At 47.2% G+C, this 12,861-nt stretch overlaps 1 protein-coding gene across 1 annotated transcript in view; it reads left to right on the top strand.

The window, feature by feature from the left end:
- The window catches only part of LOC144156070 (condensin complex subunit 1-like), a 65,153-nt gene that overhangs the window by 28,400 nt on the left and 23,892 nt on the right, over nucleotides 1-12,861 (top strand). The window contains exons 11-19 of the mRNA XM_077687858.1: nucleotides 96-180; nucleotides 600-741; nucleotides 884-1,015; nucleotides 1,161-1,243; nucleotides 1,868-1,998; nucleotides 2,520-2,773; nucleotides 2,906-2,990; nucleotides 5,871-6,007; nucleotides 10,719-10,851. Of these exons, the coding sequence (XP_077543984.1) occupies nucleotides 96-180; nucleotides 600-741; nucleotides 884-1,015; nucleotides 1,161-1,243; nucleotides 1,868-1,998; nucleotides 2,520-2,773; nucleotides 2,906-2,990; nucleotides 5,871-6,007; nucleotides 10,719-10,851 (1,182 nt within the window). The remainder of the gene's footprint in view (nucleotides 1-95; nucleotides 181-599; nucleotides 742-883; nucleotides 1,016-1,160; nucleotides 1,244-1,867; nucleotides 1,999-2,519; nucleotides 2,774-2,905; nucleotides 2,991-5,870; nucleotides 6,008-10,718; nucleotides 10,852-12,861) is intronic.

Here is a 12,861-nt window from a genome sequence, read left to right as displayed (position 1 = left end):
TTTTTCCATAGTCGTGAAAACTGGGCTTGTGTTAAAAGCAAATAATTCGCTAAACCAGCATAAGCATGCAAGTTATCTCTCTTCTTCCTACCCAGCTGGTGCTTCAAGATCTGAGGACAAACCTTGCCGTTGAAGAGGAGAAGCTGCGTGTGTTGTGCAATGTGTTCAAGGATGAAATTGGCAAGTGGAATTTTGTAACGTTTAAACCTCATAAACCTTGTCATTTGGCTCCTTGCTTACCTTGCTAGTATCTGCTTTATAGGCCTTCACTCTGTTACACAGTTAGCTACCCCCTCCCCCCCTTTTTTTTCAAGTCGCGCTCATTGTTTTCACTGTGTACGTATTGGCCCTGCCGGCACCTAAGGCAGCACTGGCAGCATTTAAGGCACCTAAGGCAGCATCTCGCCAAAGAAGTCGCATTGTCTTGATATTTTCTGATGCTCATAACTACAATACCATAAAGGACTGCAGCTTTTGGCATGTTTCAACCTGGTACCATGTGCAATGTGCATTTACTAAGCCACATTTGGCTGTCACATCATTTCATCGCTGCCAGCTGTCGCAGCGAGCACGTTCTGAGTCTTTGCCATCATTTCCAGTGGAAGATGGTGAGCCCAAGGAAAAAGCGGCTGATGCATCCTGGATGGATATGCTCCCACACCTGAAGGAAGTGCTGGAGGAGGACTGCGAAAAGGACGAGGATGTATCCTTGGAAGAGTTGGAGTTTGTCCTACTTGACGAGTGAGCCTCCCCTCCTCCAACCGCTGTGCTGTCTGCATTGTACTGAACATGCTTTTCTTACAACTTTTTTGTACGAAACCTTCCAAACCCATTTGAGTGGCCCCTTGGTGGCTTTCACCTAATGGAAACTTCTGTTCTTCAGGGTCCTGCACAAGATAAGGGCACTGCTCAAAAATGGAAGCTTCACTGAGGCAGTTGCATTGCTCAAAAAGGCCTCAGTTGCGTACCCCGACGTGAACCTCTTCTGCAAACCCAGTGGTGGTGAAAATGGCACGTAAGTTGGCACTGCAGTCATTTTGTCGCTGGTTGATGTAAGAAAAGTGGATGTACATTTTAGCAAATGCGTGCTGTGTGGTGTTCCAACTCTTCAAAGCTCGGCTTTCTTTTGATTGTGATCATTTTTCTTGCCTTCTTGTCAGAGGCGACGATAAAGAGGTTGAAAAGGGTGAAAATGGCGACGCCAAGCCAGCCCTTCTGGATATACTGAAAAATATCTATCAAGGTGGGTGACGTGTATGGGTTTGCTTCTGGCCTGTCTTCTTGCAATTGTCTGTGTTCGTTGTTTCTTCATCTTTTGTGCTTGTGGGCCTTCTGTCCGTGCGTGCTTTATTTAAATACTATGTAGTACTATACTATTAGCAAGGCATTGATAAATCCTTTTTTCTTTTTCCTGCTGTGCATTCAAGTGGACAACGTCTTGCCATTCAGTTCTTTATTGTCAGCAAGCCGTGAACTATAGTGCATATGAAGTACGTTATAGAACGGCTGCATTTAAGCTCTCTGGATTGTACAGGAAATTTTTAGGTCATTTCTCTTGCCTTGTATTGTTGGTTTAGTACTTTTCTTGATGTTCCCTAGATCCTCTCATTTTTCTCGCGTCCTGTATTTGTAACCTCCTCATAACCTAATAAATACCGTATGTGTGCTCTGAGGAAAACAAACCTGTTAAATTGTGTCTGATTGCTTACAGCAAATGTTGCGAAACTTAATTAAATTAAGCACACATATACTTGCAAGTGCATTGTTGCCCATAAAATGCCTGAGAACTGTTCTTGCAGATAGTAGGTTGGTCCTAGCTACAGCAGGCTTTGGTACTGTTTGTGTTCACACTGTCAAACCGTTGCAGGCAACAAAGTCGTCGCGGAGCCTCCACTGCCAAAGGACGTCCAGCCCCCCTCGGAGTTGCCACCCGACTTAAACTGCGAAGGCGGCATTGTGGAGCTTCACAAACAGAAGATGCTTGTGCACTACCTCAGGGTAGGTTTTCAGTTTCGGAGAAGGTGCTAGCAGTTAAGGAGCTGTCTCACTTTCATATGCCTTGTGCTGAGCTTTGTTATGAGCTTTGCTAGAAACAAAGTAACGTTGCCATAGAATGACTTCGAAGTGCTGTCCAGTGGAAGCGAAGAAGCTGTCGTGTGAACGTATTAAAAGGTTCGAAGGAAAGCAGAGCATACCAAAAGAAGCACTTGGTTTTGAAAAAAAAAAAATGCAGTTTTTCGACCTGCACCTTCCCTTTATGATGGGTTTTGTTGAATGCATAAACTGAAGGGTTACATTTGCCCATGCTGTTATTTGCTTTTGACTTGCACTATGTAGTATTTGGTTGTCTCTTTACTGATACCTGTATGAATGATCCGGCCGGACACAGTAGTAAGTGAGGCTGGTGTAACATGCAGGAAACTAGCACTTCTTGTGCCCCATTCTGTGAGCCTTGATCTAGTCTTGATTTGCAATTAGCATATGCATAAATAGGACATGAGAACTGGTCTTCCCTGCAGGACTGCGTGGGCTTTGCGGAGAGGATTGAGGAGATGATCCCGACGCTGTGCGACCTGCTGTTCTCGTGCATCCAGTCGGACGTGCTTGAGGCCATCTCGTTCTTTGTGTCCGCCCACCGTTTGGGTATCAGAAGTGCCGTGGTGGGCATCCGGCGCATGCTGCCCCTGGTCTGGGCCAGGGAGCCCACAATTCGGGAGGCCGTGGCCAACTGCTATCGGGACGTCTACTTCAACCAGCCCGCCACCAATGTCAAGTGTGTGGTGTTAACTCTCTTTCGCCTGCCACTCCAGTTGGGTTACGAAGGCGTGGTAGTTGCAAAATTACTTCTTTTCTTTGCCTTTTCTGCACCACACATTCCTTTTCCTTCTTGTTTTTCCCTCCCCAGAACCCGTGCACGCAATATTACAAACGGACTGTCTGAACTCGTGATCTCTGCATCACCAAGTGAACTAATGTGCCTGGAACAGTTGGTGAGTGACTCGATATGTGGGTGCTGGTTGTCGAGAGACAATGCTCTGCCAAGGTGTGTGTAGCTGTAATGCTGGCCTTGTGTTTTGTGCATTTGAGCACTTCCGATTATGAGAAACAAGTTGGTCTCAATTCAGTGGTTGATGTGGCCTGTTCATAAAAGTACCACATCTCAGTGGAAAGGCATCTTGGTAAGCTAAAGAATGACAAGAATGTTAAGCCCCACCATTGCCACCTCGAACAATTTTCTGCACTAGATTTTGCAAAGTTGGAAGTATGAGCGATTGGTGGAACTGATCAAAAAATCCTCTCGCGAAATGTTAACATGCCGGAATAGTGTATTCGGTAACCCGCGTCCAATTGCTATTTGAGTTCTTCTAAAACGCACTTAAGTTTGCTCACAACATCTTACTTCTGCATTATCTTTTGAAATTTGAGCAAAAAAGGAGGAATAAATGTTTTACGCCACTCAACAATTGCTGAGAGGGGTATACAAGGTTTCTCCTCTGCATTAACCCAAAAGTTAACCTACCTGTACTTTCTATTTTACAGTTTTCAACTCCCCCTTGTTTATCCCCCTTGATTTAAGCATGTCATTGTTGCCCTTGAGTGCTTGTGATCATTATAATCTAGTTTCAGTGCGCTCAAAGTCTCATTGCTTCACTTCTTTATGTCTGCCAATCATGGTACTTTTTCAGCTGCTTTAACGCCTGCATTTTTCAGGAGCTACATCGCTGCTGTGCATCTTTTAAAGGGAAGCCTTCTGTGCCTCACTGACGGCAACGCCCCAAAATGCACTGCAGGAAGGCAGCTTTCCCTGACGATGATGACACTGGGTGAAGGGAAAGATGGTTGAAACACGAAGCTTTCTGTGGTCGAAAGCCAATGTGTTCAAAGTCCAAAATCTAAATCTTACGCAATAGGTTTCCACGAAGGCACATCAAGTGCCTCAAGAAGAAAACGCTTCCCGTGGTTGGAAATCGAACCTGGATGCCTCGTGTAATGAATTGCCAACGTCTATCCGATTGCACCAATCTGACACGATCGAAGCAGTTTGAATTTTGGGCTTTGGCTTTGACTCGGGTTGCATGAGAGAAAGCTGGGTGTTTTTACCATTTTGGCACTTTCCTGCCCACGGGAAATGCAGTGATTTTGGGTAGTCTAGCACCAAATTTCTTCCGAGTCGCGAAAAATATCTAACATATAAGTGTATGGTATCATATTGTAGGAGGGTAAATTTCCTTTGCAATGATGATTGTTTCGAACGAAAATTTTAATGTGGGAAAAAAAAACTACAGAAAAATGTTGGTGTTGCTTTACACAAAGAAACACAAAAAAACAAAGATGTACATTTTGTACACATACTAGCAGTGCAAAACGCCTGCAAATACAGTCAAACCCGTTTATAGCGAACTGCAATATGCACCGCGATTAGTTCGGTATATCCAATAGTTCGATATAGCCGAACCCGTCCCCCCCCCCCCCACCAACTCCGCCATCCGCGTATGCAGAAACGAACACAGTACAGTAGCCATTACCATACCAAAATAATCCATTTATTGCAAGTAATAAAGCTACTTTCCGCCTTAACTGCCCACGCTGGAGAAAAAAAAGCGGTGATTTTTGTTTTCACTTTCGTTTTGGCGGCTTCAACTAGCATAGCATTCTCTACACAGAACGTTGTTTGCACCAGTTCGAGTCCGCGTCCTCAAAAATCTAAGAAGCATTGGCGGAGCACATCGACTGCCGAAAGCGCTTCATTATAAGCGTCGGTCGGATTTCACTCGCGACATCATCGGGAACGCTGGCGAGCTCTTACCACAGTTCACCGATGCTGCTGTCTTGGTCCGGACTCGCTGACTGGGCGGGTTCCGTCGCGAATCCCGCGCGTCGGAAACAGTTACGGAGAGTAGTGGGTGTCACGTCGCTCCGTGTGAGGTGCAATGTCTCAGTCGCGGCTCTTGCTCCGTGGTCATGGCCAATCAGCAGTTCAATCGCCGCACCGAGATCATGCATTTCGGCAGCCATTCTAGGTGCTGAGAGTTCGATATATCGGATGTGAACTTCGTTATAAGGAATATATTTCCCATGTATTTCCGTAACTGAATTATTTTTGTTCGATATATAGCATGATTCGCTCTATCCGGGTTCGTTATAGCTGGGTTTGACTGTATGAAATGCCTAACTGTAAAATTTCTTGACTTAAAAAAACAACAACAAAAAAAAACCAGTTAGCTCTGCTGGGTTTCCTGCCACTGGGTAAAGCTGCTCCTCGAGTTTGGGAAACATAAGTTGGCCGCTCATGAATCGCAGGAAAGATTGGTTTTTTGCTCCACCTTTTTTTGTTCGTGGCACAATTTACAATTTCGATACGTTTGCATTTTCTGTGACTTGTGTTGAACAGGGGTATCAGAAAAAAATTGGCGCTTCACGAAAAAACGAAAGGAAAGAGGATGGGAGCGTCTCTACTACTCAGTAGATAGTGCCAGCTCTCAGAGCATACTTGGAAAGAGCCAAATTTGAATGGAAGAACATCAAAATTTGAACTTGAAAGCATCGATAAACTACTATCGAGTTGAGTAGGTGTGGGCAGGGAATTGTTAAGAAAGGGGCTTTGATTTTTTGTACTCAAATGGGACTGCAAAGTTCACTGGAGTTCACGGAAATGCTTTGAACAAGCGTTGGTCTCTAGAAGGTTTATCGCAGTGGCATTGTGGTCCAGAGTGTAAGAGGGTGAAAATGTAGTTGGGGCAGACGGTATCTGAGCAGTGAGTGAACTGTCTGCAGGTTCCACATATACTAACACAACTGCAGACACGACTGCAGATACTAACATGACTGCAGACAGATACTAACACGACTAACAACCCTGTTATGTCCAGGTGGGGGAGTTGGTGAAGACGGGCGACGTGTCCCCCATGGTGGTGCGCTTCCTCTGGGAGCGCTACAAGATGGAGCAGCCAGGCACCACCAGGGACCAGTGCCTGGCGGCGGCAGAGCTGCTCGGCATGGTGGCCAGGTGAGCTCCTCCCACTCCCCCCCCCGCATTTAGGTGCTTCGTTTTGCATGGGATCCATGTTCAGGCTTTACAGTGCAGAGACTGCAGCATGGCACAACAAGTCTGTCAGTAGTTTTCAATCTGGAGTTCTGTTCGGGTGCATTGACTAAACGTGTTGCAAACACAAACTGTTGTGGAAAGTCACAGCAGGGCAGCAACAAACTTTCAGTGTGGCAGAACATCTTAGCAAGAAAAGGAAATGAGCACACAAAAAAGAATGAAAAAGTTACGGCGGTATTTAGGCTCTCTCTTGTGGTGTGACAATGCATTGAGTTGTGAGGGCACATGTATGAATGATTATGTTGGTATTGTTACGAAGCCAAAGACGACGCAGTTGCCTTCAAGGAAAACAAGTTTATTGGAGTGAACTTGTGCTCCCCTAACAACTCAAAGAGTACACAGGTGGCGAAGCAGCAGTCAACAAAGTGACGTGCGCAAGCGAGCGTCGGCAAGTCAAATACCGCACCGTCTGCTCTGCGGGAATTTATCTTTGGGCGCGAGTGTTTCTAGGCTGATGACGTTAGTTCGAAGCGCTCTCCCTATCAAAGCAGATAACACGTGTGGCATAAAAATAAAGAATGGAGCAAACGCTTCACTTGGCACACAGATAACACAGACCGGCGCAGCCAAGCAGTAAAAACAAAACATAAACAAACAAGCTCAATGCAAGGTTCGCGGCAATATCACAGCCAAATGGGAAGTGGTGAATCGCTTGCGTGTCTGTGACAGCTGCTTTCATCACTGGCCAATGCACCTGAGTGCATATGTTGTCGGGCCTATAGACAGCCCTAACGTTAGGTGACCTTATCATTGAGCCTAGCGACATGCCAATCAACGTCAAAACCATTGTGCATCATCACAAAAGAGATAGTGAGGCCAACACCATCAATCCTGCCTGGGTGCAAGTGTCTTTGCAAGGGGTTTTTTGTGTTCCTGCCATCACTGCCATGCAAAGTGTTGTTTGTGCAGCAGTTGGAAGATGGCTCGGTCCTCAAGACCTCGACAGCTATGCAACATCACCACCCATCAGAAGAAGCTGATGATTACCACTGTGTGTTTGGGGTACATGCATTGTGTAAGGACAAAAAATTAGCCCAGCTTCATTGACTTAATGTCGCGAATGCTGATGTGAACAGCAAAGCTGCCTGGCGTTCCTTAAAGGAGCACTGACACGAAAATTTTGTTACACTTTTATTGCTTTTATCGATGCTTAATGGTCTGGCCAACCTGAAACAGCACTTTGAATACTTCAGCGTGCGATAGTTAATTACATTGAATGGCCTGAAAATCATTTGTTTCAAGTTCCTGCGCTTTCATCCCGACGGCACATATGACAGACTCCCTGCCTGACCTCACCGCTTTGTGCGGACATCACCGGCGCCCGCTTGAGAGGGTGTTGCGCCCGCTCGCCGCTCGTGGGGCCGCGCGCGTGAAGTGACGTCACGAGTTTTTGACGAGCGCCGTCACGTCACTTCTTTTTCCTCTCCTGGAGTGATGTCACGCTGATGTCCATTTGCTGAGTGCCGCTCCACGCGCTGCTCCGTCGGCGCGATAAATGAGATCCAATTGAACTACGTTCTTCGCGTCGCAGGCCGCTCATATTTCAGTCAGGGTATTCTGTTAAGTGAAGGAAGCGAACTGTGCAATAATATTAACGCCGAAAATTGGCGTCAGTGCTCCTTTAATCGCAAGGCTAAGCTTCATAGAACTTCTCAAAGCCAGCAGATCGAATCCAGTTCGTGCCCATTTGCGCACCAACTCTCACCGGCGCTCCCAACGGGTGGCTTCTTCTTCTAAAGAGCGCGGTATTTTACCCATTTTCCAAACCTTCAAGAAACGACCGCAAAGTGAACTTGTCTATATAGGTATGCGCGCTCTTCCGAACCATTTGTTGGGCACACGCTCTCCAATTATTGGCAGACTCCTCCCCTCCTTTCCTCGGCTCTGCCCACCTGCTCCCCCTCTCCCCACCATGCTGAACCTGTGCTTGGTGCTTGGCACTTGCTCTCCCACCACGCCTCGTCCCATAAAAGCCTCAACCAACAACAGCATCGCAGTTAAAAAATCTATATTTTCATGGCCCATTTGGGGCTGTGATCACTGTGTGAGTAAGCATGGTAGTGCCTCACTAGGCCCAAACACTGTCCAGCCCCTGAAATCGCAAACCAAGTCTACGGCTGGGGTTAAACTTTGTGTGAACGACTGAATGTTGCCGCACTGGCTGGCGTTTCTGTCTACTAGTTCTAGAAATCATGGCCTGTCATGCTCATAGCGAATTATCTTTGCTGTTGTTGGCAGAGCCTTGAAGACGGGACCTGGCTATTATAGCACAGCTACATTTTTGCATGAAGTATTCGCCCCGAGATCGAACACAATTGGCCCCTGGTGGCTAAGTTCACTCTAGTTCAGGCAGAGCTATCTTCACAGATTTCTACCGTGGTTTTGATTATGGGAAGGGGGGGGGCTAGGTTTACATTTAGTTGTTTGATCTGTAATGGGAAGTTGCGCCACTCGAAAGACAGAGTTAACGTGGTGCCCACGAATTCGCCGCGTTTTGGCCTTGAGTGTGAGGTGCGGTGCGTGCTTGAAGTGAAACTTCAGACTCATTGCGGTGTTATAAAACACTGAGTTATTGCTGCCTTTGACAGCGAGCTTGCGAGCGGCGGGAATAGGATGGTCGACACTGCAGAAGGGGCGGTGCAGGCTACATCGCCGCAAAATGTTTGCCTTTGACAGCGAGCTTGCGAGCGGTGGGAATGGGACGGTTGACACTGCAGAAGGGGCGGCGCAGGCTACATCGCCGCAAAATGTTCAAGCAGTCTCCGATAGCGGAGAGTTTTAGTATAGCGGAAAGCACCACTTATCGGGCACGCTAATTAGCGGGCACGCTAACTGTCGTGTAACGACGCGCTATCCGTTTGCGATAGCGGCGTGCAAACGTTAACGCCACAGCTGAAACACTATACTAAAACTCTCTATTATGCTCGCTGGTAATAATGGTTCATCTATCTGAAGTGAAATTTAATGCCAAAAGGGAGGTGGCTAAACATACCAACGTTACTCAAATTACGATCGTAGTGAACGTGCACCTAGGGATTGAAATGGGAAAGCTAGTGGGGTGCGACGACTGTAATTTCGCTTTGCGCAACTTTTGCCGTGGCTCTACACTTGGGCCTAAAGCAGAGTCTGGGATTACAAAAATAATAATTTCGGCATTCGCATGATAATAAAAATGCCTTACGATTGCTTAGTTTTTCAATTCGATATTTTCCACGGAACTCCACATCACAGAGCCTAAGAATTTAAAAATGGTTTGTAAAAAGGTAGTGCATTTTATACCTTGTGATACTCTGGTAGAAAAAACTTTATTGAAAGGCTGTTGCAGCGTTATGTACATTCAAAACTGATTAAAAAGTGCACCCCCCTCCCCCCCCCCCCCCCCCCCCAGAGTTTCCAAAAATTTGATTTTTCAGGCACCTAATGTTACAATAAATGTCGTTAACTGCTCCAAATCAAGGTTCTTCTGCTCCAAAAGCGAGATTTCGCTGCTCCAAAAACTGCTCCCAAATCTGCTTCAGCTGTCTCACCCCTGATCTTGCATACAGCTAAAAATATGTCGGCACACTGATATGATGACGATGGCAAGGCGGCTGCCCCAATAATCGCCCGAAAATCCTAACCTGAATAGTAGTTGTGTTCGTCATCGCCCTTTCTCACTCTAATGAGTGTGTCTTTGCCATTCCTCCAGTCAGCACTTCGTAGTGTCAACTGGATTCAGTGTGTCGTTACTGGTCACCCATCCTTGGGTGCTTCGCTTGCATCCGTGGTGTCGTTTGTGCCAAGTGTGCCCCCTGAGGGCAGACGTGCAACGAAACCTAGCGCCTCCTCCCGGGTGGCACCACTGGGATGGTGGCGATTCAGCTGTTTGCACATCAGAACAATGTGTTCTGCCATCTTTTCTTCCTCACCACATGCCACTTATTAAACTTTATTGTTTGAAACCTTGCCTGTTGCAACGACCGCCTCAGCCGCCGATGTGCTCCGGTGTTCAATTTGCCCCAGCCTCCAGAGTGTTAAAGGGAAAAAACAACAACAAAAACAAAAACGAGAGGTGCCAGAAGATGAGCACTAGGCCTAGCACTCATGGGCACCCGCATGGGATTTACGCAGGCTGACGACTCACGCGTTTTGCACTGACAACTTCAGAGATACTATTTGTGGTCTCAGGCCCGAGGCCCGCAAGATTTTAACACATGCATATGGCTCACTGTCATGGTTGCCAGCATTTGTTTTGGTAGCATACCTAATGCTGGAAGATCTAAAAATTCCACTTTTAAACGTTCTAGGGCCCTATGTATCAGGAAAACCGTTTTGGTTCAACCTGTTTGAAATGATGCCCTTTCATATGGGATAGAGAGCAAATACTCTACAAAAATCGGTTGGCTGTCCTTTTAACTGTGGCGTTTTTGGTTTGTTTTGCCCCACTTCCTCTGCTTGCCACAAGCCTTCACACTGATGCAGTGCAATGAGCTAAGTTTACGGTTGCTACGCATAACCCGTACTTTGGGGTCGTTGCGGTAGTAGCACTGCACTCGTGTCCAGCTAGCATGTGTCGTGGGCAATGCAGGAGCTTTCAGTCACCATGGAATCGTGCCTGTTCTTGCTCTTGCAGCGCTGACAACACAGTGGTGCAGAAAAACCTGGAGGTTCTCATCTCTGTTGGATTTGGAGAACGTGGGAAAGCTGACCTTGACCTTGTCAGGCTCACGTGTAAGATCATCGAGAAGCTCACCCACTTAGGATCGGTAATACCGCACTTCTGCTGGGTCCCTGTGGGTTGCTGCATTGTGTGTGGGCATAACGCTCGGGTGGCTTTGTGTCTGTGGAAGCTGTGGCTTCAAACTAGGCAAGGGGACAACTAATGGAGCAACTAAAAAAATAAATAAATCCAGGGTTCCCTTTTTTTGCAAGGAATGGACCTCTCCCGGGGTACGTCACGCGGCGGCCGTGACGTCACGGAAAGCGCACGTGCTGGGTGTGGCCGGGGGGGGTGGTCGGTAAAACATTCGGACTGGCGCGCGGGGCGTATGCAGTGAGGCTGCATTAGACGCGCGCAAAAGTGGAGTTTTTGTTTACGTGTTGGCTTTTCTGATGCCGGTGGGCTGCTGTGCTCTCGGCTACGCAAATTTTGCGAGCAAAATCAGTGGCATCAGACTTTTCGGAGTCCCCAAAGAGGTAAATTCGGCGTGTATTGTGGATGCACGCAATGTGCCGAAGAGGCTGGCAGCCAAAGCAGCGACATAGTCTGCTCTTACTCGTAGCAACATTTCCCATTCTCGAACTTCAGTTGTTCTCCAAAGCGCAGTCATACCGTCTACATTGGCCGTCCGCGCTGATTCGTGCCATGAAATGATACTGTTTATCAACCATCTGCTATCATGTAGCACCAGCAGAAATTTGGTCATTGAAATAGTGCCGGGGGTCGGGGGCAGATGGAAATTTTCTTGCTGCGAAATATTGTCATGTTTTGAGGAGGTAGAGCACTGCATTAAAACACAATGAATGCCTAACTAACCTGCTTAGGCGACGCGAAATAAATGTTTCGACGAGGGATCCGCAATAGCCGCCTGCCGCCTGATCGACGACAAGTTTGGTCTTTTTGTTATGGGGGGATCTCTTCAAGACAAACGAAATTCATTGCTTGTAAGTGCAATAAATTTTTACCTTGATCAATGATGTTCTGCCTTGAGGATACGGCAAAACAGAGATGCTTGCCGTGCTCACATGTAGCATTATGCCTTCGGCGCGAGATGGGCCGCTCACGCGACTCGAAAAAACTCGAAAATGTGTTTGCCCTAAGCGAGCAAACTCAGTGAATGTATTCTTCTGTTGCGGCCTCCCGACGCTGGCGTACAGCGGGCGTACAAGGACACTAACTTTAACTATCATGAAATAATGACTACCGAAAATTATTTCAGTGCACTGTCGCAAGATATATGCACTAACCATATGTGTATGTGGCTGCTATGTTACTCTCACAATGATGACGAACCGTTTCGAGATTTCACTGGGGAAAAAGATAACAAAACAATCGGTCAATCACGTAAAGAACGACATCATTGCGATATTTTTATTGGAATAATTTTTGCCTTTTGCTCTTCATATTTTTGTTTCGCTGCTGCTTATTTTACTTTTTAATCCTTTCATGCTTTACCTTCCCTTTTTCCCCTCGACATGAAATCATCGTGTGTACGCCACTGTCTCCGGGCGACGCAAAGAGACCAAGAACAGGGAGCATTTACGCTGCCTGAGGCACCGCGCTTAGCTTAAGCGGACCTCGAAAGCAACAATAAATTAGCTTTCCTTGGTATGTGTACGAACACAAAGAATCTTAAAAAACATTCTTGGAATGCGTCGCAACAGCACCAACCTTCAGAATAACTCGTTAAGGCTGTTCTGAAGCGCACTGATTATCCGAAAGCGTCGCCCTTCAGTTGACCGTACGGTAAGCGAAAGTGTTGCGGACGTTGTAGATGTGAAAAGCTACATGGAGGTGCGACGGCCACAGCTAGGATAGTTAGACCCCAACCTGCAATGTGGGCGGCCAGTGACGGCCCGAACCAACGGCACATCGTTCCTTTCGGGCGCCGCGCGGCCAGGCCGGGCCGTCGGCGCAGGCGCGTTCTGCCAGCCGCCACCGCACTTAGTGGCCGCCAGCAAGCGCCACCCGTCGCGCACGTGCGCTTCGTGACGTCACGTTGTTTACATACAGGGAGAGGTCCACATTGGTGAGAACACAGCTAGCTATGATGATA

The sequence above is a fragment of the Haemaphysalis longicornis genome, unplaced genomic scaffold, assembly GCF_048455015.1.
Source record: "Haemaphysalis longicornis isolate Haplotype H1 unplaced genomic scaffold, Haemaphysalis longicornis Haplotype H1 scaffold_1, whole genome shotgun sequence".
Classification (NCBI taxonomy): Eukaryota; Metazoa; Arthropoda; class Arachnida; order Ixodida; family Ixodidae; genus Haemaphysalis; species Haemaphysalis longicornis.
This window is presented reverse-complemented; position numbering and strand designations above follow the sequence as displayed.